Source organism: Phacochoerus africanus, chromosome 4 (genome assembly GCF_016906955.1).
Source record: "Phacochoerus africanus isolate WHEZ1 chromosome 4, ROS_Pafr_v1, whole genome shotgun sequence".
Lineage (NCBI taxonomy): Eukaryota > Metazoa > Chordata > Mammalia > Artiodactyla > Suidae > Phacochoerus > Phacochoerus africanus.
Window position 1 is genome coordinate 81,969,983 of NC_062547.1, and position 26,587 is coordinate 81,996,569.

At 48.7% G+C, this 26,587-nt stretch overlaps 1 protein-coding gene across 5 annotated transcripts in view; it reads right to left on the minus strand.

The window, feature by feature from the left end:
• Positions 1-14,612: 14,612 nt before the first annotated feature.
• Positions 14,613-26,587, minus strand: part of HRH2 (histamine receptor H2) — a 47,822-nt gene continuing 35,847 nt past the window's right edge. For 4 of the 5 annotated variants that reach the window (XM_047778073.1, XM_047778074.1, XM_047778076.1 and 1 more), the window contains one exon: positions 14,613-17,420. In XM_047778073.1, coding sequence (XP_047634029.1) covers positions 17,228-17,420 — 193 coding nt within the window. In that variant the 3' untranslated portion in view covers positions 14,613-17,227. The remainder of the gene's footprint in view (positions 17,421-26,587) is intronic. The other variant, XR_007134501.1, reaches the window with a different exon arrangement.

A 26,587-nucleotide genomic window follows, 5' to 3' on the forward strand; every position in this document is an offset into this window, starting at 1 on the left:
AGAGGAGTAGCTGGAACTCAGAGCCGCAGGGTGGTGGGGCTGGGCGGGCAGAGATGCTTCTGCAGGGAAGAAGCCTTAGGGAAGGGCAGTTACGGGTCCTGCTGGATGAACATCTGTGTTCCCGCACTGCCCCCTGGTGGCCTTCCCATGCCTGGTCTCCAGGGTCTGGGAGTATGGAGCTTGGGAATTTCAGGCTGGTTGCAGCTGTGGGTGGGTTCCAGGAGAACTTTCTGAAGGGGTCAGCCTGACTTTTGGATATGTTTAAGCCTTCTGGAACAGGTAACAGATGTTCATGGATTTACTTATTTTTGGGAAACCTGTTCTTCCATTAATTTATTCAACAGGTCTCCAGAGACACCTGTATGCCCCAGGCCAAAATGCAGATGATGGCACAGCCCTTGCCCTTGTGGGGGAAGGGTACCCCAGCCTAGTGGGAGGATAGGACTCTCAGAGCGATACCATGATACAACGCTATATGGGCATGGCGAAGCCATGCCCAGAGCATCCTGGGAGCCTAAACTGGGCAGGAATGGGGAGTGGAAGGAGGGGCCAGGGAAAGGCTGGTCAAGGAAGGTAGCAGGTGGGGTGAGCATTGTAGGGGAGCTGGGGTCGCATGGGTACAGAAGGGAGAGGCAAGTCAGCTGTGAGACTAATGGTCCAGAGCTTCGGTGGATTCTCCACTTTCCAGGGCTCTGGAATCCATGTTGCATTTATTTTGCGTTCTTTTCATTCAAGAGACCCACCCCAAATTGAGGAAGCTTTCAGGGTCCCCACCAAACCTAGAGGAGCCATGGTGGCAGCAGTGGCGGGGAGGGGGGAACACAGAGGATAAAGTGATGGGGCAGAGAGCCACAGGTCAGCCCAGTCAGGAAGTATGGATTCTGGAGTTCCTGTTGTGGCTCAGCAGGTTAAGAACACGACTAGAATCCACGAGGATGCAGGTTTGATGCCTGGCCTCTCTCAGTGGCTTAAGGATCTTGCATTGCTGTGGCTGTGGTGTAGGCAGGCAGCTGCAGTTCCAATTTGACCCCTAGCCTGGGAACTTCCATATGCTATGGGTGCAGCTATAAAAAGACAAAATAAACAAACAAACAAAAACCAGTGTGGATTCTGTTGTAAGGGCAATGAGGCCCCATTAACAGATTTGAATAGGAGAGTGGCCAGGCTACTCCTGAGTTGGAAAGTTCTCTTCAGAACTGGGAACTCTCCCAGTGCCTACCCCTGCCTCCCTCAGGCCCAGACAAGAGGGACCCCTGCCATGGTTCCCATGTGTTGAGAGACCCTGTCCTGCCCTCCAGTTGTGCTACCCCCCATGGGTGAGGAGTCGGGGCCCAGGAGGATGAGCCCCCCTGGAGCCCACTGCCAACCCCTCTGTCAGATCACCCCTGGAGAACTGCACCTGAGTCCAGGATCTGTGCAGGCCTTGGCCCAGCTCCAACCTCCCAAGGGTGTTGATGGTGTATGTAGGGCTTGGCCCAAGGATGGCTACCTTAAGGGTGTGAGCAGGAGTTGGAGGCGGCCCAGTGGAGGGCGGCAGGCAGTTGGAGCGGCTGTCAGGTAGGGGAGGATGGCCACCTCTGTGGCCTCTGTTCGTTGACCTTCATCCTCTCCACAATGATGTGTGAGCTCCTGCACTGTACCCTGCACGGAACTCATGCAGGGCCAGGCCAGGCTGGCCTTCCTGGGTCAGATGTGCCCTGCAGACCTGGGTGTTCCTGGTGGAAAGTGCCAAGAATGGGTCCTGAAGGTGAGTTGTGGCAGCCAGGCCGGGAATGTACACAGCAGGAGGGATATTCTGAGAGAAGCCAGGCAGGGGACAAGCTCCGGGCCAGACAGGGGAGGCAGAGTGCTGGAGCTGACCGTGCCTGGTGTAGATATCCATGGGGGAGGGAAGAGTAAGGGGGAGGGCAAGACGCAGATGCCAGCACAGAGCGCCCTCTGCTCATATTTGGTGCCTGTGTGTGTAGCACAAGAGCAGGTCAAGTGGCTTAAGAGTCTAGGGCTGGGACCAAAACCCAAGGGGAGAGGGCACTCGGAGGGCTGGGGAGCCTTCCCTGGGGGTGCCCTATCTCTGGCAATCTGATTTCTGGGACACAGGCCAGACCTCCCGATTCCTCAAGAATGGGATTCCCACCACGTCTGCAGCCCCCAGGAGGCCGAGGGAGTCTCCCCAAAGGCGGGGAGGAGGCGCTTTCACTGGCCCAGCCTGATAATTAGATCCTTCAATTGCAATTACTTTTGCAATTAGCTCAGCTGGTAATTGGAACTGGAGGTGGTAATTTCTGCCCTTCATGGAAGCTCCCTTGGAATGGGGCTTTGCTCATCTGTCCGGGGTACAGGGTGGGTCTCTGGGAGCTCTGGGCTCTGTGGTGGGAGCCTTGTACACTCAGCCCAGGGCTGGGCTCTAAGTGAAGCATCTAGCATCTGCTGGAGCTCCCGGGGTGGGACATTTTGGGCCCAGCAATGGGGTGCTTTGCATTCTCCCCTTGAGTATGGACTGGCCCACTAACTTGCTTCCAACCAATAGTCAAAAGTGATGTGTGACACTTCTGTGATAGGTGACAAAACGTTGACTTGCTGGCAGACTCTCTTTCTTGCCTCTGGCTTGCATGCTTTGATGAAATCACCTGCCAGGTAGGGGAGGCCCATGAGGCAAGGAAATGATCCATGGCTTGGGAGGGACAGGGCACAGCCCACTACCACGGAGTGAGCCTAGTCGGGCCTTCGGATGAGACCGTAGCCCCTGGGCTGACACACCTTAATCATAACCTCCTGAGACTGAAGCAGAAATCTCAGCCTGGCAGGTCCAGGATTCCTGACCCTAGAGACTAATAAGTGAGCTAATAAGTGCCTGCTATTTTAAGGTGCTCAGTTTGGGAATAATTTATTATAGAGCATTAGGTAACAAGGACACAGACAAACTATTAAAATTCAATACTTTCTATCCTTTGACCTTGACAAAGTATACCTAAAGACTCCCTGTGGAATTCCCCTTCATGGCTCAGGGGAAATGAATCCTACTAGGAACCATGAGGTTGCAGGTTTGATCCCTGGCCTCAATCAGTGGGTTAAGGATCCGGCATTGCCCTGAGCTGTGGTGTAGTTTGCAGATGTGGCCCGAATCCAGCATTGCTGTGGCTCTGGCATAGGCTGGCCGCTGTAGCTCTGATTTGACCCAATAGCCTGGGAACCTCCAAGTGCTGCGGATGCGGCCCTAAAAAGCAAAAAACAAAACAAAACAAAACAAAAAAAAAACCCCAAAAAAACCCTTCCCTGGAAGGTGAATTTTTGGACTCTTTGGAGTTTTGCACCAGAACAGGGTGGGAGGGGAGAGCTGGACTTTATTGTGAGGCCACCTTCCTTCTCTTCCCACCCAGGCTCCACTCCCTCCACCCCAGGTCTTGTTTGTACTCAAGCGTTAAAACTCCATACATATCCCCCTGCAAGTAGTCGCCCTGGGACCCCTCTGTAGAAGGGGCCTGGTCTGCCCTCTGGATGTTGGATCTGGCCGGAAGCCTGCACAGGCCCATCATTTGGCTGAGGAAATCCAGGGGTCAAATTCCCCCAGGCGTGCTTTACAAGGGGAGGGGACACGTCCTCTTGACCCCAGAGACTCCTGACCCCAGGGAGCTGCAGCTGGAGGGCCAAGGGAGGATTTTACAAGGCACAGGAATCACAGCAGGGGCCTCCCCTTGCCTGGAGTCCAGGGTGGTCTTGGAAGAGCCCCTTGTCCCACCTTCTCCAATGGGTCATGTGCCCCAGGGACTTAAAGCCATCCCGGAGAGACAGGAAGAGGTAGAGGGCATGAAAAAATACCAGTCAGGGGTGAGGGCTGGTGTCACACATCTGCTCCCTCCTCCCTGATTCAATACTCATTGGAGGGGTCCACTCTGTGCCAACTCTTGCCAGACCAAGGGTTTGAAGGACATGGCCCCTGTTTTCCTAGTGAATCAGGGAAGACATAGGTCGAAGCGGACCCAGCTCTTCTTCCCAAGGCTGCAGACAGGTCCTCAAAAAGCCGTGCTCAGCAGAGGTTTTGGTTCTCCAGACCCTCATTCAATTAGGATTCACTGAGTACCCATTCTGTGCCAGGAGCTGGGTATTAAGCAGGAAAGGATTTGTTCGCATAGGGGTTATTAGAAAGCTCACAGATTCGTGGCAGAACAGGCTGGCAGGAGCTGTGGCTGTGGCCGCCCACCGCTTTCTGCACAGAGCTTCTTTTTAAATGAAAGGTGCTTCCTGCCTTTGATGGGGAAAGTCTTAGTCACATGCCTGCACCTGAGGGGCGAAGAAGGCTGGCAAAGGCAGCTGTTTGCATTCTCCCTTGGGCAGGAGGAATTCACAATAAGGGAAGCCACCTGAAAAGGGAGCAGGTACCCACAGGTTTGGGCAACCATGATTGACAGCTGCCTGCCAGGGCAAGAAATAGACTGAATAGACGGAAGAACAAGTTTAGTGGGAGTAAACCCAGCAGCCTTAACTCAGCAGTGCACGAAAGTGACGCATTTACATTTTCTCCTAATAGCATGTCACTTTTGTTTTTGGAGACCCCTGGTTGGAAGAAGAAGGATGGATCTGATCTTGCCAAATAAAGGATTTCAATCCTTTCCAATTCTTTCCAAGTCGCGTTCTATTTAAACATTGGGTAAATATTTAAACAACCCCATGAGGGCTCCTATGGCAGTTTCTGCAGTTTATAACCTCCATCTCAGGCTTTCTGGCCCTTCTGGCCCTTCTCACTGCTTTAGTCACCCTCCCCCTGTCTAGCTTCTGCCTGCGTATTATTCCAGAATAAAAATAAGACTGCAAAATCAAAACTAATCAATGTTTATATTTAAACATATTCTGCAAGCAGGAATATTATGCCAGCTGGTGAACTGCAATTGAATTCAATACTAATAAAGTCATTTAAGGTAGGGTCCGAAAACATCTTCTGATAAAGTGCAGAATAAGTCCCCCGAGGTTAGCATTTTTTCATCATTCATCAAACTACAGGATTATCTTAGACCTAGACACCTTGACGACCTTTATTTGGTGACATGTGAAATAGTTATTTATTTTAAAATCGTGGGAGTTTTAAAGTAAATATTTACTGGGTACCAAATAAGTGCCAGGCACTGTGGGGACATTATCTCATTCTGTCGTGACCTGATCCTTACACTAATGGCCACTCCCATTTTACAGTTGGGGCAACTGAGGTGTAAACGAATAAATAACACGCCCTAAAGTTCCATTAGAACTTGATCAGCGGCGCAATTCAGACCTTTTGACTGAGAGAGGAGTGGGGTCCCTCGTGGTAAAAGCCTTGAGACCCACAGCTTGCATATTTGCTTTCTCCTCTTACCTTGGGTCAAAATAGAATTTGACTTTGTCAACAATGAAACAATGTGGGCCTGACCACAGTTTCAGGGAGGTGAGAACAAGAGCCTTCACTCCCGCCCCATGGCTCTAAGATGATCTTGGTGTGGTTCAATTCCTTGTGCTTGAAAAAGGCGGTAATGCTATTTGATAACCGCACTTGCTATCCATGTCAGATCAAAATGGATACTTCTGGATGATCAAAAATTGAAATGAGGATCTTTTTAAAAATAGTTGATGATGTGTGGGCATGAGGATATGAAATCCCTGTTGAGATCTCTTCTTTGCCCCTAAGGGATACCAGCAGTGAATGGATGACCCTCAAGACAGCTCAAAATCAGAACATTCCTGGTATTTCTTAGTGCCAGGTCATCACAGCCTGGGGCAAAGATTCCACGAAGCCAAATAGGTTGGATGGCTGTTGCCCCTAGGTAGTAAAAGGAGGCTCCTATTAGTACGATTTCCCATGAAGTTTGGTGGGTCATGCAGAGGCGAAGTGGATCTTGTTGCCAGGCTGGACGGCTGATGTGTATCATGACCCCAGCCTGCCCCAGACTCTGGCGCATGGCAAGTGACCACAGAGAAATGACACAGTATCCTGGAGATAAAGGAAGTCAGAGGGGGGCAGGAATGGTTCTTACCCTCTCCTGCCAGGTCCTGGGGAGCCCAGATGGGTTTGGCAGGTGGAGCCAGGTTTCCATAGCCCAATATCAATCTCATCTCAGAAATGGGGTGAGTGGGACTGCCTGTCCCTTTAAGAGATGGTCTCCAAGTACATAGCTATTTTTACTTTACTTTACAGTGGGTGAAATCAACACATGCCTTCCTTTCTGTCTTGAGGGATTCCTAACATCAGAAGCTGTGACCATGGAGAATATTCCATCTTAAAATAATTTCTGTATAATCATGAGTTGAGGTGAGCTGCAGTCAACAGGCTATACTTTATATAGATATTTTAAATGTTGTTTCTTGTAGATATTTCAGTAAGCATTTATTGATTCTTTAATTTACATTTTTATTTTCATATTTTGGAGGCTCTGAATTTATTTTCAGGTCCCCAGTATCTTTGTACGTCTTGGAAATTTTTGTCCTCACTGTGTCCAATCAACCGGATGACCCTGCCAGCAGCATTGCAGTGGCTGTGGTTAGAAACCCAACATTCTGTCAAAGTACAACGTTTAAAAGATTAAAAACATGACTCAAGAATTCCCGTTGTGGCTCAGTGGGTTAAGAACCTGACCTAGTATCCATGAGGATGCGGTTTCAATCCCCGGCCTCATTCAGTGGGTTAAGGATGGCTTAAGTGGGTTAAGCTGTAAGGTAGGGATGCAGCTGTGGTGTAGGTCACGGATGTGGCTCAGGTCCTATGTTGCTATGGCTGTGGCATAGACCTGCATCTGCAGCTCCAATTCAACCCCTAGCCTGGGAAATTCCATATGCTGCAGGTGCGGCCCTAAAAAGAAAAAAAAAAAAAAGACTCATACAAATGTATAGTCAACACACGACAGATTAATTTAAACCCATTAGTGAGGGGAAAAACAGAAGGTAAAGTTGGATCAAAGAAGTATCTGAGAGATAGCTGTAGATTTAGAAAGGAAGAATCTTGAAATAAGATTGCTAAGTTAAACACAAAATTAATTGGTGTTCCACCAAACAATAAACCAAAACCTTTGGCTTTACCTTTTCTGCTGGGCAGAAATCCTTTGCATTTCTCCTGAGCCAGAAGAAAATTATTTGCAACTTATCACTCTTATACAAGTTAATGTGTGACTTGCAGAATCTGGTCCCTAATCAATTGTAAATAGTAAATCAAACGAAGGGACATTCCTCTAGAGAATCAGATAATCCTGGCCAGGCCTGCTAAGTATACTCCTATGTGACCCTCAGAGGACATGCTGGTACCCTTTAGCCTTATTCCCAAGTTTTGAATAAAATCTCCAATAGAAAAGGGCTTTTCTGAGCAAATCTACCAGGATCAATGCTGGCCCTATCTGCTTGGGTACCCAGGCAGGTAAATAGTTTGGCATCCCTTCAAATCTAGGTCTTTCAATCTCTGTTTCACATTTATGCATCTGGGTCAGGGGAAAATTTATTTTGCTGTTCATAAGAACTATGAACAGAAATTTGCCTACTCCTTCCTGTCCCAGCAGAGTCAGTTCTGAAAATATGCTGCAAACATTTCCCATTTTGTGTGTGTGTGTGTGTGTGTGTGTGTACGGTTCCTTTCCTAGGTTGCCTTTGGGAAGTATCCAAATCAAATAACTTAGTGGGAGGTATAGTAAAGAGTTTTAATTTTAGGTAATAAGTTGTTTTTTTTTTATTGGTAAGCGCATGATTTTTATTGGTAAGCTGAAAAAATGACCACTGGGGTTTTGAATTTCAGCAGATATCACTGTAGACTCCAAGTGCTCTCTCACTGCAGGTGTATATGGCAAAATATCCAGAATTGACCAATCCATGGAGAACAGAAAGGCAATGAGTATTGTCAGAGCTAGGGGAGTGTCTGCCAGTGGGCATGGGGTTTCTTTTGGGGTGATGAAAACATTCTGGAATTAGTGGTGATGGTTGCACAACTTTGTGAATATACTAAAAATTACTGAATTGCATACTTTTTTTTTGGTCTTTTTTTTTGCTATTTCTTTGAGCTGCTCCCGCGGCATAAGGAGGTTCCCAGGCTAGGAGTCGAATCGGAGCTGTAGCCACCGGCCTACGCCAGAGCCACAGCAACGCGGGATCCGAGCCGCGTCTGCAACCTACACCACAGCTCATGGCAACGCCGGATCGTTAACCCACTGAGCAAGGGCAGGGACCGAACCCACAACCTCATGGTTCCTAGAGCAAGGGCAGGGACCGAATCCACAGCCTCATGGTTCCTAGTTGGATTCGTTAACCACTGCGCCACGACGGGAACTCCTGAATTGCATACTTTAAAATGCATGTGAATTATATCTCAATGAATGTATGTGAATCATTTTGTGGTATGTGAATTATATCATTTAAGAAAGTAAAAACCCAAAGAAAGGTCAGCACAGCAAGAGATTTTTTTTTTTAATCCAAAAGAGGGTGCCATTAATTTTGTTGCAAGTGTAGGGTCACTGCACATTTTGCCAGCTAAGAGAAAAAATGGCCCGGATATCTGAGTGGACACATTTGTGGCTTATTTCCACGATGTTTCAGAGCTCCCTACCCTGCCTGGCTGACTCAAACTATAATTCAGCTTGAGCTGAGCCTATCTTTAGTGACCTATTTCGGAGGACACAGTCTCCAAGAACAGAGACCACCCCCCCCATCTCCTCTTCTCACATGTAATATGAGTCTAAACTTTTTCAGGCTGTTTGAAACACCTGCTTAGATTCACCCAGTGCTTTAGCATTTGGTGCTGTGTGAGGCCTGATCTTCAACTTGGAAATTTCTATTACATTGTGTCTGGCATTGTGGGGCAGGCATTTTCTGGAGGGTGTAACCAGGAAGAAAATCTACCTGAAATAATTATGTCTCTGTGTATCCATTGGATGCTCTTACTCATTATATCTCTTAACGCTATCAAGTAGATTTTATGAACCCTGTGTAACCGAAATGACATCTGAGGCTCCCAGCCCCTTGTGATCTGGACAAGGTTGGTTTGATCCCACTCATTCATTCCCATCTAGGAGGTCCACAGCCTTCCCCAAGACTCTGGTAACTTCCCAAAGGGCTCAAGTTCTCAGATTCTCATGGTCTTCCCCTGCCTCTGGGTACCTACCTCCTCTAGGGCCCCTTCTGTCCTGAACCCAGATGTGAAACTCCACCCTCTTCTTAGATTTCCCCCAAAAGCCCCTCATCTGACATATGCATGAGGACAGTGGACTTTTCTGGAGATCTTTTTGTAGGAGGAGAGGTGGCGAAGGGTTTGCATCGCATCACAAAAATAACATGAACACTAGGCACTCCCTTTTCCTCGAAGTGTCATTTTGGGAATGTGCATGGTCCCTGTCTTGGTGGCTCTCGTCTCGTTCCTCTTTTCCCATCCCTCCTCCTCACCATCTGCCACTCCAGACTGTGCCTCAGGAACTCCAAATTCTTCTTCCATCATTATGCAGATAAATTCATTTTCAGACTCATCCAGGTGCACAACAGAAAAAAAAAGGGGGACCCAGTTAACAATGAAGGGGCCTTTTCTTTAAAAGGCCATTTAGGTTAGAATAGCGTAAAGGAAAATGTATGCAGCAGCATTTCATGGATGGGAAAATGAGTGTCAGAGAGGACTGTACCTGTCACTCTCAATGTCCTATTGGGCTCAGCCCACTAGGTCAGATATACCCCAAGGCCCTGGGAAAAAGACTTGGAGTAAACTCAGAATTCTCTTCATCCCTACATCTCTATGAGATGTTAGGTGTCCAGGTTAGCTCTGGTTTGGTCTCCCATCCTGGACTGAGCTCCCAGGGTGGTGAGGGAGTTCCCCAACTTTGGGGGAGGGGTAGCTTGCCAGGGCTTGGCATTTCAAAAGCTCAGAATTGACAGAGTAAGAAGGCGTAGCCATTCAGAGTGGGGTGGGTACATCTCATGGCTGGAACCTACTTCCACATGGGAGCACCAAGGGAACATGGCCTAGATCTGGCAAGGCTGTGAATGCCAAGCCAGGGGACCTGGTCTGTATCTATGAGTGATAGAAGCCATGCAGGTGTTTGAGCACAAGAGTGCTTAGAATGACTTGCCTTTTAGTAGTAGCCACTGTGGACATTTATTGAGCGTGGACTAATATCTAAGTTCTTTTATTGCATTGTTCTAAGTACCTTGCAAGTATGATTTCATTGACTCCCCCAACAACCCTGGGAGATGCTGTAATTATCCCCATCTTATGGATGGAGAAACTAGTGTGCAAGGAGGTAGAAAAAGCACAAGTGGATGGTGGGGAGCCAGGCCCCCCTAGTGTTGGTGGTGGGACCTAGAATGAGCCGCACCTCTCAGGAGTACTATTCAACAACACATATGCTCCAGATTCAGAGTTACACATACGCATACTAGACACACACACTCCAACAACAACAACACAACTTGCAGATGTGCATAAAGAAACACTGTTTCAGATGATCAGCATATTATTATTATTTTAATTGAAGTATAGCTGATTTTATAATGTGTTTGTTTCAGGTGTACAGCAAAGTGATTCAAATGAGCTTATTTACAAATCAGAAACAGACTCACAGACATAGAAAACAAATGGTTACCAAAGGGGAAAGTGGGGAGATAGATAAATTAGGAGGATGGAATTAACAGACACACACTATATAAACTAGATAAACAACAAGGACCTATTGTATTGTGCAAGGAAGTATATTCAGTATCTTATAATAACCTATAATGGAAAAGCATTTTTTTTTTGTCTTTTTGCTATTTCTTGGGCCGCTCCCGCGGCATATGGAGGTTCCCAGGCTAGGGGTCGAATCGGAGCTGTAGCCACTGGCCTACACCAGAGCCACAGCAACGCGGGATCCGAGCCGCATCTGCAACCTACACCACAGCTCACAGCAACGCCGGATCATTAACCCACTGAGCAAGGGCAGGGACCGAACCCGCAACCTCATGGTTCCTAGTCGGATTCGTTAACCACTGCGCCACGACGGGAACTCCTGGAAAAGCATTTTTAATTAATTAATTAATTTATTTATTTATTACAGCCAGAGGTGCAGCATATGGAAGTTCCCAGGGGCAAGGGGTCAAATTGGAGCTGCAACTGCCAGCCTACACCACAGCCACAGCAACACTGGATCCGAGCTGCAGCTTTAGGAAATGCCAGATCCTTAACCCACTGAACGAAGCCAGGGATCGAACCTGCATCCTCATGGGCACTGTGTCAAGTTCTTAACCTGTTGAGCCACAACAGGAACACCAGCATATTATTATCTAAAAAGCCAAAAATTAGGGAGTCCCTGTCGTGGTGCAACAGAAACGATAAACGAATCCGACTAGGAACCATGAGATTGCGTGTTTGATCCCTGGCCTTGCTCAGCAGGTTAAGGATCCAGCATTGCCGTGAGCTGTGGTGTAGGTCTCAGATGCGGCTCGGATCTGGCATTGCTGTGTCTGTGGTGTAGGCTGGCAGCTGTAGCTTCTATTTCACACCTAGCCTGGGGATTTCCATATGCTGCAGGTGTGGCCCTAAAAAGCAAATAAATAAATAAATAAAATAAAAATAAATAAAATAAAAAGCCGAAAAGTAGAAACGATTCAGATGGCCCCAGCTAGGGGAACAGCTAAATGGAATGTGGTTGAACCTTGAAGACAAATTATTAAATTCGGTTCCTGAGGTTCATCGGAACTGTTATGTTGAAAACCAAACAACACTGAGCCAAACACCATCCAGCACACTTGGTAGCAGTGATTGCCTTGCGAATCCCTAGAGGAAAAGGATGGGGGTGGTCCAAGGAACTCTGGCTTTCTCTGTAAGGTCACAATTCTGAAAAGAGGTGATTTCTGATGATCACTTAATCCTTAAAAGTGAATTTCATCATATGAATGATAAAATGGATTTTGGAGACAAGCAGGTCTGGGTTGGAATTCCAGTGGTATCACCTCCCTAGATTTTTCACTTTGGGCATCCTTGTCCCTCTTCAGACCCCAGGTGGTGGGGATGCTGTCCTTTACCTATACCCAGTGGAAAAACTGGACCAGTGCCAGTAGAGGGGCTGACGTAAAGTCTGGGTGCATGGAAGGGCTTGTGTATGTCAGCTGAAAGTGAAGGACAGGTTTATCTGGGAGTCACACAGCCCAGATGGCAGGTCCCTCTAGAGCCCTATTTCCTTGGGAATCCTGCCAGGCCCACCAGGGACATGAAAGCCCTGACAAAGCTCCAGGGAGTGAAGAGCGTGATCCAGCCAAGCCTGTGCCTTGTCTCACGTGGTGGCATCTCAGGGCATGAGAACAGGTTATTCTGTGTGACCCTGAGTGGGAAGGTTGGGGTCCTGGTGCCAACATCTGCAACGACCTCCAAAATAACAAAATCATGAGCCCCATAGGACTGCTGGCGGGGCGAAGGGGGCTTTTCTCAGTGGGCTCTTGGTAACCTTTGATGGCTCTTGAGTTATCCCTGGAATGCTTGGAATTTTGGTGAGGCTTGGGAATTGTGGTGGGAGAAGGGTGTCCTTGGCTGTCATTTCCTGCTTGAGTGACATGGAAAAAGCCCCCCAAAATGGAGAGTGAAGACAATAAACTCTCCCCACAAAGGTCCAGATGGATTCTGATCAGCCAAGCATGTGAACTGCAGCTGCCTAGCTGAGATGGGTGCCCAGCCCCCGATCCGGGCACCTGAGCACTTCCTACCACCCAGCAAGCTTCTAACCTGAGTTTAAACGCATCCCAATGTGCCCTGGGAACCTTCTCCTTACAAGTTCACGGCTGCCTTGGCCCACATCCTTACCTATGGCCCTCGTGTCCCATTCCTTCCCTGATTGCCTGGTAATGTTTCAGTATAAGCCCATCTCTCTTGGGGGCTGGGGTGGGCAGGGAAGGTCTGTTTCCGCTGGGTCCCCAGCCCACAGCCTGAAGTCTGCTGTAGAGTCTGGAGTGGCTCCTAATAAGATGTGGTTGTCAACCCTCCCCTGCAATGGAGCTGCTGCGCTCGCTCTGCTTCCACCCTCTGCCCCCTCAGTGGATGTCCCCAAGCTGGTCTCTGAATGATCTTTTCATAGCACAGACCTCGTCATTTCAGTGCCCTCTTGATGCCGTGCTCGCTGTGCTCCACGCAGACTCCCCCGCAGTGGCCCCTTCTAGCCCCCTGACTCGGGGGCCCTCTTCCCCCCCCCCCCTTGGCCTTTTGAGCAACTATGGTTTTGCTTCTCCCCTGCTTCCCAGCGGTGGGATCTAAAGCTGTTGGCATGGGATTCTGGAAATTGTGTTTCCAAGGCTTCCAGCCCCGGCTGGTGGCCTCTATAAAGTGCCCTTATATTCACCACATGCACGGTTATCATACAGGGGACACTTTCCTGGCCTTTTTATAGCATCTTCAGAGAACTGCTTGACATCATCTAATGACTCCATCAGTCCGCTACTTTCATCTTCCCCAAGGATCCCTTGACACGCTTTGTATTCTCTGTCCTGAAATACATGAGAAACCATTTCAGGCGGATCAGCTCCCTTAAGCTTTGATTGTGATGACTCACGATCTCTCCTCTGCCTCCTGTGGAAATTCACCAAGGTGTGTCTTGGTCCTTCTGCCTCTTCCTTCCACCCCAGGGGACACTGCTCACTGCTGACGCTGTGGTTATCAAACAATGATCTTGACCCTGGTCAGCTCCCTCCCTCTGTTTTCCCAAACCAAAGGGGGACTGTGGGTTTCATTTCTTGCACATAATCCACGATTTTTTTCCATTGGCCTGATTTTTTAAAGTTGTACCTAATGCACCCTCTCTCACGTGCGTTAAGTTGTCCATTTTTAAAGATTTCTTCGAGTTCCTATTGTGGCTCTACAGGTTAAGGACCCGGCATTGTCTCCGTGAGGATGTGGGTTTGATCCCTGGCCTCGCTCAGCGGGTTAAGGATCCGCGTTGCTGCAAGCTGCGGCATAGGTTACAGATGTGCTTGAATCCAGTGTAGGCCTGCAGCTAAAGCCCCAATTCGACCTCTAGCCTGGGAACTTCTATAGGCCACGGGTGAGGCCATTAAAAAAAAAAAGATTCCTTTTTCTCCCACCTAACAAAAGCATCTCTGAATCTGAAAATTTCAGAAATATTCCATTCCACACACACTGAGTGCTACCATGTACTTGGGTCACCAGGTGAGCAGGATAAAGGTCTGATCCTTCCTACCAGCACGTCCCTCATTTCTAATAATGTTTCAAGATGAGACGTCATTTTCAGGAAACTCTTTAACTTTTTTTTTTTTTTTTTTTGCTCTTTCTTGGGCCACTCCCACGGCATATGGAGGTTCCCAGGCTAGGGGTTGAATCCGAGCTGCAGCCACTGGCCTACGCCAGAGCCACAGCAATGCGGGATCCGAGCCGCGTCTGCAACCTACACCACAGCTCACGGCAACGCCGGATCATTAACCCACTGAGCAAGGGCAGGGACCGAACCTGCAACCTCATGGTTCCTAGTCAGATTCGTTAACCACTGCGCCACGACAGGAACTCCTCTTTTACTTTTCAAGGCAACTTTCTAGTTGGCCTTTACCCCAACGATTTTATCATGATTCTTTTTCTAAATCAAGACATACCGTATGATGAAATTTGGGGAGTATTTCCTCATCAGGAAGTTAAAAAATAAAACCACAAGGCAGCATCTGTCTTGATAGCTTTATTGGAACATGACGGTAACACAAAACATGGATTTGGGGTCCCACTCCAGATGCTTCTCCTCCAGGCAGCATGCGCCCCACTTCTGCAGCCAACAGGGGGCGCCAGGAGGGTGGGGGCAGCTCAGAGACCTGCAGTGGCAGAGGGCACATGGGCACCTGGACCTCAGACCTCACCAGCTGAGTCTGTGATCAATCAGACAGACAGACAGACAGACCAGTTTTATGCTCCATTTACTTGGCCATGACCCAGAGACTCAGACTCCTGGGAAAACTTCCAAGGAGGGGATTCTGGGATGTCCAGAAGGAATCCAGCCAAAAGACTGAGCATCTCTGGGGGCCATTGGGGCAAATCATGCCTTTAGGTATATTAGCAAATAAGCTACTTAAAGCACCTACTGTGTAGGCCAGTCTTCAACAAGGTTGGACACCAGTGGTCAACAAAACAGGCAGGACTCGACCTCCTGAGTGGGGGAGATGAACAGGGATCAGGGAACCACTCAGATGACTGTAAATGACAACCATGCCTGTGGCTTCCAAGGACAGTTCTGGAGGGTGGGGGTGGGAAGCCTGGACTAATAGGGTCAGGAAGTAATATTTCATCTGAGATCCTGTGGCTGAAAAGGCAAGAGAAGCTTCCCAAGTCATGGGAACAGTGCTGTGTGTCGTCTGGTAGCTGCAAGGAGCAGTGAGATGAACAAGCTCGAAGGAGAATTCCGGTGGAGTTGGGTGAAGAGATGGAGGGGAGCGTGAGGAGGAGGAGGTTGGAGGGGCCGGTCAGGGCTGACCCTGTGGGGTGGGCAGACTTCCTGTAAGATGGATTCTCCATGGTTTTGTGGTTCACACAGCTCCACTGTGGCTGCAGGGTGGAGAGTGGACTGGAGGGAGGCAAGTGGGGAATACGGGCACCTGTCATGAAGCCATTTCAATTGTCCTGATGGAGGGGATGGCAGTGGGATTGAGGGATGACAGGGCAGGTGGATAGAACCAAGTAAAGGGTGGTACACAGAGGAGTCAGGATTTGAGAGGATGGACTCTGAGGAGCTGGGAGAAGGTTGGTACCAAGATTGACCTCGGAAGCAATGGCAGAGCTTCTGTCTAAGAGGACCCTGGAAGAGGAGCAGGTGCGGGAAGAAGGGCAAGGTGCAGCTGTGGACAGGCAGCTGTGAAAGTTGGTCGAAAGCTCACAGAAGGAGCCTGGGATCCAGATGCAAAGCTGTGAGTAATCTCATTAGAGATAAGACTCCTGGTAACTTCTGATGAGACAGAGTGGACGAGGCCTCAGAGGGCTGGAAATTGCAGCCAGAGGAGAAGGCTCAGGACAGAGCCTTGGGGAGTGGCCACATCTGATGGCTGGGGAGAGGATGGCGAGCAGGAAGAGGGCTTGAAAGGTACCAGTGGACTGGGAGGGGAACGCCAGAAAGGAGCCTTGGAACCCAGGGAAGGGTGGATTCAGGAAGGGGCAGCAGCAGCGAGGAGAGCCCACGGACACCCTCATCTTTCTGGGGCTGTCACCTCCTCCACCTCCTTGGGTCTCTTCGACAAGCCTGTAAATAGGAAAGGGGAGCTTTCCCTCCACTGGACCGAGGAGTAAAGGGCCGCTCATAGGCATCCACTGCCACGCCCAGATCACACATCCATCCAGCAGGGGGCGCTGCAGGGCCAATTCACCTTTTCACACCTGTTGCGTCCCTCCCTGCCTCCAGCTGCCTCTCCTCATGGCCCCAAACACTTTCCCCAGCAAGTCTGCTCCACGCCACTCCTTCTTTATGGAAAGCACCAGAGAGGGTGAGTACTGCAGCATGAAGGGACCCCCCCACCCCCACCAGCCAGGCTCTGGGTCTGAGCCTCGCTAGCAGGAGGGTTGGCTGAGTCAAGGACATACCGTGGCCTCTCTAGAGAGGCAGTGTAGTGTCAAGAGCCTGGGCTGGAGGCCTGGATTTACACCCATCCTCCCGTTTGTCCATTCATCTGTTCCCTTCTTCCTTCAACAACTACTTCTCAAGTGCCTCCCACATTCCAGGCACACTTTCTAGATGAGGGGCCCCGGGCCGGCCTGGTTCTTCTCGAAGCCTCAGTCTCCAGCGCTGTGAAGGGAGGTAGGTGGTCCCTGCCGCACATTGTAAGGATTACATGAGCTCCTGTGAGTGAAGTACCTGGCGCATAGTAGGTCTTCATCAAAGGCTAATGTCCTTCCTTGTCCTTTCCTTCCCTCTCCCCTCTCTCCCTTCATTCTGCCGAACCCACAAGGGAGGGAGACGTGATCGCTTCGTGGCAACACTTTCTGCCAGGCTCAGAAGGCACGCGTGTTTCCACACATTCGCGTCCGTGTACACACCTGAGCTTGCATCCCTGAAAGTCCTCGGGTCTCTGCTCATGACTCAGGGCCAGCACCAGCGTGAGCTTTGAACCCATGAGATTCAGCGCAGCTGCAGGCACCCAGGGGAGTCAGGGCACAGACCAGGCTGCCCCACCCTAGGCGGGAGGACCCCAGGCTCAGGCTAGGTGGTTTGAGGGAGGGGGTGCTGCTGGACCCTTAGTGGCTCCAGGAGTCAAATCTTGGTGACCAAGAGCCAATATCTTCAGCGTCCAGAGGCTGGGTCTAGACAGCCTCGGAGGGCAGTGTCCTCACCGCTTCCTGGGGTGGTGTCTTTGGGGGCTCCTCGGCCAGCGGCTCCCCTGGCTGTTCCTCGGAGGGGCCTCCCACGTGTCTCTGGAGGAACCTAAGTGCCCAAAGGCTCTTGCAGCAGCTCAGAAGGTTGTTGGAGCACACGGTGCAGGACAGCGCTGGCTTCCTGGGGAGACACAAGCACAGGTTAGGGCTGAAGGGACCCCTGAGCAAGGCCCCTGGGGCCAGACCCAACCTCTGGCCTTTGCTTCTGTTAATCTTGGCCCTGGGAAGGGTGGGGTGGATTTTGGGGTTGGGGGGGACCTCCCACATGCAACAGGGACTTCTCGCCCCATCCAGGAGACTCACTTTCAAATCCCAACTGAGCTTCTAACATGCTGTGTATCCTCAGCCAAGTTACTTCATCCCTCTGAACCTTGAATGGAGGTAAAAATAACCACCTTTCCAGTTCTTGAAAGGATTAAGTGTCATAAAATAGGTGTAAAAGTATCCCATGCATTGCCTGGCTCATAGGAGGAGCCCAATTAATGTCTGCTCTTCCTGTGTGTTAAGGACATGCTTCCTGAGCACTGACATCATGTTTTGCATGAGTTGGGGGAAGGTTGGGAGAAGAAGACACAAAAATTTATTCAGCCTGCATTAAAATCAATTGTGAATATGTCTGTCTCTCTATTAGAATGCATGGTCCCTGAAGGCCAGGTTCTTGCCTTTCAGACCTACTATGTGGCTGGCACACTGTAGGTCCTCAGATGATATCTGTTGAGTCAATCTGATCGAAGCTCCCTGAAGGTGAGTTAGCCAAACACTTGGGAGGAAATTTTTTTTTTTTTTTTTTGTCTTTCTGCCATTTCTTGGGCCGCTCCTGCGGCATATGGGAGGTTCCCAGGCTAGGGGTCTAATCGGAGCTGTAGCTGCCAGCCTACGCCAGAGCCACAGCAACGTGGGATCCGAGCCGCATCTGCGACCTGCACCACAGCTCACGGCAACGCCGGATCGTTAACCCACTGAGCAAGGGCAGGGATCGAACCCGCAACCTCATGGTTCCTAGTCAGATTCGTTAACCACTGCGCCACGACGGGAACTCCCAGAAATTTTTTAATAAAATGTTTGATGTATGTTTTCAGAAAGATGAGGATTTCCTCCACTTCTGGGCCTACAAAATTCCTTTGCCCTGTTGCCTGCTAAGAAGTGGATGGCTGACCTGATTATTCCTTCTGCAACATTCAGTGAATAAGAATTCCTTTATGGAATATAAAAAAGAATGTGTGTGTACATATAACTGAATCACTTTGCCGTGCAGCAGAAACTAACACAGTCTTGTAAATCAGCTACACTTTGGTAAAGAAAGAATTCCTTTATCGCTTTTATTGCAAGACCCCTGAGGTCAGAGGGAAAGGCTCAGTGTCACGTGCCTGTGTTTTCAGCATCCAACATGCAGGTCTCTCTCTTTATCACAGAGATCGGGGCAGGCTCAGAGTTTTAATCAGACAATGGGATCTGGCCAAATTTGGATGGCATTATTTTGTGTCATTGCATTTATGTTCACAAGTACTTTCAATTTCCCACGAGTGACCCTGCATTTCCATTTATGGCGATGATATAAAGTTTTCTTATAAATATATTTCAACGAAAACCGTCAGGTGGGATAGAGATGCGGGTGCATATAATGCAGGTGAGAGGTTGACTATGGGCTGCACGGGGGAAGGGTACTTGCAAGTGACTATGGCTTTGATAGGGACAGAGTAAGAGTTTCACAGCTGAGAATCCACCAGGGGAAGAGAGAGAGAGACTTCCAGAGATTGCCATGAGCTAGACACCAACCGGAAAGTGCCCAGGACATCTGGCAGCTAAGCAACAGCCAGAACGTTTTGAAACTAAAGTGACTTCGGCCATTCCCACAGAAAAGGGGATCCAAGACCTGCCTTTGGCCTTGAGAAGTCTGTAAGATAATGGACCCTGGAAAAACTACATCCTTACATGGAGCCAAGACAGAAATATAGGGGAAAGAAACTAAGTGAAAGGGGATATTATACCAAAACCTGAGATGAATTACCGTATTTTCATATATGTCACCACCTTTTGGCTAATACACATATATGATTTACATAGCACCATGGCAGTCCCAGGAGTTCCCATTGTGGCTCAGTGGTTAACGAACCCAACTAGGAACAATGAGGTTTCGGGTTCCATCCCTGGCCTTGCTCAATGGGTTAAGGATCCGGCGTTGCCGGTGAGCTGTGGTGTAGGTGGCAGACGAGGCTCGGATCCCATGTTGCTGTGGCTGTGGTGTAGGCCAGCAGCTGCAGCTCCGATTAGACCCCTAGCCAGGGAACCTCCATATGCCATGGGTGCAGCCCTCAAAAGACAATAAATAAATAAATAAATAAATAGCACCCTGGCAGTCCCGTTAGACCATATAGGGTTACAGGAGGAAGTAACGATGTAAGCCTTGATGTCCACCCAAGAATGAGGAAGAAGGTGGCCTTCTTCCCTCCCCACTTTCTCTTTGGTTATAAAAATGTTGCCCTCTTTGTTCTTGGAGCTGCTCTCCTGGCCTGTGTCTCTCACAAGCTTCCTATGCTAATAACCTTACTCTTGGCCTGTCTCTGCCTCTCGCTGAATTCTTTCTGCCCCGAGACAAAAGAACCTGAGCTTCAGTAAGTCCTGAGACCAGGCGAACAGTTTCAATGAAAAGACAGTGGGTTTGAGTCCCCTCCCAAGTCAGGAATAGTGGGTTCAAGTCCCAATCTGAGGTGCAGCTGGGTTCGAGTCTCATCCCATCCAGAGGGGTGGGGTTTCAGTTTGGGGAGTGTCCTGGTGAGTTCCTGGCCAGGCCAGCTCCCTCTTGGCCCCAGTGCAGGAGAGGCTGAGCAAGGAGAAGTCTGCTTGGGGTCTCTGCAGCTCCAGGTCAGGACAAAATCTGGTTTCAGCTCTGTCTGAAGCCACAGGAGCTACCTAGTTTCTTGCTTCCCTGCCTGCGGTGGAGTGGTAGCATTCCTGGTCCAGTTTCAAGCTGGGAGCCGCTCCTCCCTTGGACCTGAGACCCACTGTGGGTCCTCTGGATGTCCCGGGAAGCTTGTGCCTGGCCTCAGCTCTAGCCATCATCTGGGAAGGCATTCTGGCCCCCAGAGGAATCAAGTTCACGTCTCCCTTCCTCATGGAGAGAGTGAGGAGCATCATGCTTCCCCTTAGAGTCCATCAGACAGGAGCTGTAGATTTAGATGCCTGACTTTGTGAACAAGGACACAGCCAACAGCTACGGCCAACACCCAAGCCTCCTTCAGTGCGTGGCACATTCCGGCTTAGCCAATGCAGGAGTCCTGGCTTGGCCGACGCTCCCCCTGTGGCTTTGGCCAGTCCCACCCTCCCCAGAATACCTGCCCTCACCTGGACCTCAAGGTCACATCCTTGGCACTTCAGAGGCTCTGGCCCTTCTCTGTGCCAACAGGGTACATATTTGACCAAGCAGGCGGGTATCTACCCTTGGATTAACACTCCAGACGGAGCCTGAACTCTGATAAATCAGTGAAATTATCGAAGACCAGCTAGCCCTAAGCTAGGAAATAACCACTTCTTCTAAAAGGCTTGCAATATTAATACAAAATCACTTAAAATATCATTGTGGAACTATCACATGTTCATAGTAAACAATTCAGAACGCAGAGACTAACAAAAAGAAGAAAAGAAACATCTCAAATAGCTCCTCTATTCGGACGTATCTTTTTGCCACATGGTTGATTCCATCATTAGATATTTTTAAATGAAATACCTCAAAGAGACTACATAAAAAACACGTATGCATGGGTTAACGAACCCAACTAGCATCCATAAGGATGCGGGATCGATGTCTGGCCTTGCTCAGTGGCTTAAGAATCCGGTGTTTCAGTGAGCTGTGGTATAGGTCGCAGATGCAGCTCGGATCCTGCATTGCTGTGGCTGTGGCGTAGGCCAGTAGCTACAGCCCCGATTCAACCCCTAGCCTGGGAACTTCCATATGCCGTGGGTGCGGCCCTACAAAGCAAAAAAACAAAAGCCAAAAAAACCCAAAACTACATAGGCATGGCTTTAAAATGCTAAAGAATATTAAAATGGATACCAGTGCAACCACCTCTCAGAAAGAGAATTAACTAGCAACCAACTTGTTTTAGCAAATAGGTATATATCCCTCAACAATGTATTGTTATTCTGTCTGCCTTACTCATATAAATGTGCTCAGGTTTTAGGATGTTGTCTGTAGCTACCTTTTTTCAGGTGGTATCTAACATTGTATTTTGGAGATTAACACGTGTTGATGCGGCCCCATAGTTCATTTTCACTGTCAGAAAATATTCCATTACGGGAAGACGCTCCCGTTTATTTATCCAGTAGCCTGTTGTGGGACATCTGCATTGTCCCTCATTTCTATCATCTCCCTTCTCATACTTGCTGCTGAATCTACAATCTGCTGGCCTCATCAAAAGAAAAGGGGAGAGTTGCATTTTTTTCTTTCCTGCGAAAGAGTTTCGGCAGGACTGGGCGGATCTGTTCCTTGAGTGTTTGGTAGAATTTCTCGGCAAAACCAAGTACTCCCAGAGTTTCATTCATTTCATTTATTTTTAATCGTTATAGGACCATTCAGATTTTCTATTTCTTCCCAAATCAGTTTTGCAAGTTCCCTTTTGCAAGGAATTTGCTTACTGCCTCTGAGTTTTCCCTCGTTTGGGGCATAAATTGATCACAGTGTTCTTAGTATCTCTCTTATAATCACTCAGAAGCTGTAAGCATATCTCTTTCATTCTTAATATTGCTTGTTTAGGGTGTTAAGGATTAATTTATCTTTGTAGTTCTGTCAATTTTACTTCGTCAATTTTACTTTTTGAAGCTAGTTTTATTTTGTCCATACAAGTTTAAGAGTTCTTATCCTTCTAGTGAATTGACTCTTTTTTCAAAAGATGGTGACCATCTTTATCTTTAGTAATACTTTTTGCTTATAATTCGTTTTGTCCGATTTTAATATAACCACCCAGATTTCATTTGGCTAGTATTTGCCTAGTATATCTTATTTTTCCTTCCTTATACTCTCAACATTTTTATTTCCTTAAGTCTATCTCTTGTAAAAGTATTTGTTTGGATTTTAAAATATCAAGTATGATGATCTTTTTTTTTTTTTTATAAAAATGGCTTACTTTGGAGTTCCCATCATGGCTCAGCAGTAATGAACTGGACTAGTATCCATGGGGATGTGGGTTCGATCCCTGGCCCCGCTCAGTGGGTTGAGATCCATCATTGCCGTGAGCTGTGGTGTAGGTCACAGATGTGGCTCAGATCCCACACTGCTGTGGCTGTGGCATAGGTCGGTGGCTACAGCTCCTATTCAAGCTAGACTGGGAACCTCCATATACTGTGGGTATGGCCCTAAAAAGATGGGGAAAAAAAAGAAAAAAGAAAAAGGCCTACCTAGCTTATTCCACTTACATGTACTATGATTATTGATGTATTTTGACTAATTTCTTCCATGTGATTCTGTTTTATATTTGTTCTAGCTTTTCTAAAATTTCCCTTTGTCTTTGTTGTTTTAAACTGCCTGTTTTTCTCCTTCTCCTTCCTCCTTACCATATGGAATTTCTATCCTCTTATAAAAAATTTGTACCATGTTTATTTCACTTAATAATCTCTAGTGGGAGTTCCCGTTGTGGCGCAGCAGAAACAAATCCAACTAGGAACCATGAGGTTGCGGGTTTGATCCCTGGCCTCACTCAGTGGGTTAAGGACCTGCCATTGCTGTAGGTCGCAGAAGCGGCTCTGATCTGGCGTTGCTGTGGCTGTGGTGTAGGCTGGCAGCAAGAGTTCCGATTAGACCCCTAGCCTGGGAACCTCCATATGTCTCGGGTGTGGCCGTAAAAGGACAAAAGACAAAAAAAAAAAAAAAAAAATCCTGTGGTCTGGAGCCCTTCCTCCCTTACTTACTTGCCATCCATCCCAAGTGTAAGTTGGGATAAGAGATTAGTGAATCTCGATTCCCACAATGTGCAGACTCTATTACATTACACACATCTAGAGATTCTAATAGATTTCCTATCCCTTGACTCCATTCCTGGCCCCATGGCCCATCTTTGTCCTGAGCCTTGACACTTGAAGATAGGAGATGTTAATGGGGCTCTAGAAGAGCACATGACACTGTGGCTGTTACCTAGGATGTGCTTCTTGCAGCATCTCATTTTCATCTTCCCATCACCAATTCCCTTTCTCTTGATGATGGGACCTTGATTCTTCCTTGAGATCCAAAGGTCCCCACTCTGTCCTTGTGGGGTGAGGTGATGCAATGGGATCGTCAGTGGCTCTGCAGCACCAGGACGTGGGTTCGATTCCCGGCCCAGCACCGTGTGTTAAAGGATCGAACCCGCGTCCTGGTGCTGCAGAGCCACTGATGATCCCATTTTACCACAGTGAGAAGTCTGATAATGACAAATTTATCATGATGTATAAGTGCTTGAATCCAGCATGGAGATACTCTTGATATCTTCATTTCTCTAAGCCAATTCCATACCTCCACCAAGCCCAGCATCTTTTAACTGGGTTTCTGCTATTGGCAGTTAACACTGTCCTAATATCATCCCTAAATAAATGTTCACTAAATCTCCATCTTTGCACACGAGGGTGCTATAATATGTCTAGCCACCAGGGGTCAGGACTCAATACAATGCTACTCTGTAAGAGAAGCCTTGCTCAGGCCCTCTCTGAACCTCGGTTTTCTCATCTGTGAAACGTGTTAATAATAGCAAGCTCACGAGACTACTGTAAGGACTACAGATAATGAAGGTCAGTGTCCTTTTCCATCCCTCTACTGCTTATAGTACAAATTGTCCCATAGAACTGCAACATGCACACATTAATCTATTTCTTATATCTGCACCTTTATCTTTGCTGTGCAACATCTACTTCTGTCTCAAGGCTCTGTTCAGGCATCACCTCCTCAGCGAAGCTGAGGTCTCCCAGGATTACTGATTCCCGCCTGGCTCCTAGAGCCCCTCTACTCAGGCACTCACCTCCCTGGGTTAACCATCGGTTTACCCATCTGTCTCCCAGACCAAAGGCAAGCACTGGAGCTTTCATCGCAACCCCCACTGTGCAAGTTTACAGCAGGTTTCTATCGTGTGTGCAAACTAACGAATGAAAAACCCAATAAATCTCAGTTTAGACAGTGATTCTCCTGTCTTCTGACTTCCCAAGTTCACAGATCAGCAGCATCAGAAGCACTTTCCCTGGCCGTGGGGCAGCCCTTACCCCCCTGTGGCGTGCCTCATGCTGGCTTTATATGTAACTTCCCACAGATACTAGCCTGGAAGAGCCCTGTGGGCAGGGGCCGTGGGACAGACAGGGAGGGGTGGTTACTGTTTCAGCTTCTGAGCACCAGCCCTGCATTAGGATGATTGGGACAAAATGTGAGATTTGGGACCTGGAGTCCTGCGTTCAAGTTTGAGGCTTCCTCACCCCGGTGCTGTCGGGGCTCAGACAACCCCACCTCCTTGCTGAAGCCCATCTCTATCTCCGCGTCTGTAAAATGGGCATGAACCCAGGGGAAGGGCTGTGGAAGCCAGGAAAGGAGATGGGAGACATGAAATGTTTAGTAATTCTGGAAGATTCTCCTTCTCTCCCTCCTCCTTTGTTCCCCATAATGGATACAGCCATTAGCTGCTCTGCCCCAAGGGTCACCAAGAACTGAGGCTGGAGGGACCAGGTGTTGAAGGTGGGACTGACCTCTGAACCCAGACCCTTGTTTATTGTGCACTCAATCATCTGGGAGAACCGCCACACCCAGATGGGCAGTGTCACCTACACCCTGGGAACTTGATCACAGGAAAGTCCCCTCTCCTTCTTGAGGAAAGGGAAGTGGAAGAGACCAGAAGGGAGAAGTGGCTCTCTAGTGGCCTGGGAGCTAGCCACAACACATCACGTCCCTGTCCCCTTGCTTTAAGCTTTGGCTCAAATCAAGGCTGTCCCTCTTCTCCAAGTGGAGCTGATTTCTGGTTGTCTTAACATAAGCCACAAGTGGAAATTTCAAGAGGCCAAGTTACTCAGTGTCCACTCATAGGCGTGTTAGCTTCATATAACTTTGTTTGGGGAGTTCCCTGGTGGTGCAGCTAGTTAAAGATCCAGCGTTGGCACTGCTGTGTCGAGGGTTGCTGCTGTGGTGAGGTTTCGATCCCTGGCCAGGGAACCCCCGTGTGCCCAAGGGTGAGCCAAAAACAAAACAAAACAAAACAAAACCAAAAACTTGGTTTTTACCACAAACCAGTATTACCCAGTATTTGCCTGAAATGACCAAACTTCAGCCCTCAGCTCATGAAAGAAGTGATTTTTTTTTCAGGTCCTTCTCATAATTTTCTGGACGTACACACAGAGGGTTTGCCTCCACCAGCATCTGCTTTGTGGATGGAGGGCAGGGGGCAGGATGATGGGCTTCCGGTTGTACGTCCAGAGATGGAACTGTCATTCTGTCTTTCAAGCCTCAAGAGCAGGCTGGGCAAAGGCTTCCTGCAGGAGCTCTGCAAAAAAGTGTTCGTTTTCATGCCAAATGAGGTGAGATTCACCCAAGCAAGGCACCCGCAGACCTGCCCGGGACTTTTTGAGATAATAGGTAACAGTCACAAACCCTTATCCCTTTTAGTTTTTTTTGTTGCGTTTATAGGGCCGCACCCACGGCATATGGAGGTTCCCAGGCTAGGGGTAGAATCAGAGCTGTAGCCACTGGCCTACACCACAGCCACAGTAATGCTAGATCCGAGCCTCATCTGTGACCCACACCACAGCTCACAGCAATGCCGGATCTTAACCTGAATGAGGCCAGGGATCGAACCCTCAACCTCATGGTTCCTAGTTGGATTCGTTCCCGCTGCGCCACGGGAAGTCTCCTCCTCCCTTTTAACATTCTCCCCATGACAAGGGAGACAGATGGTGAGGATCAGGGTACTTTAGGCCCCTAAAAAAGATCTTGATTAAGGACCTCCCAGGATACCCACCCCTGAACACTGGGAACCTGGGACCAGACCAGGAGCTTAAAGAAAGGGTTAACTATGACTTGAGTATCCCGGTGGGGCCTGGCACATGGCTGGCATCTGTGAATTATACTGGTGAATGAGTAGTAAGTAATTGACAAGCGAGCACTGGGCACCCATGAGCTGGGTCCCCAGAGGGGTGTCTGGCATCCTTTTTCTAGTGAGTGGTGCTCTAAGGCAAGTGCAGGTGTCCCATTTCATAGACCTGGAAACCAAGGCCCTGGGCAGGTAAATCACCCCCTCGCCCATCATGTGATTGCAAAGCTCAGGTGTAAACTCACAGCTGTCAATGCTCAAA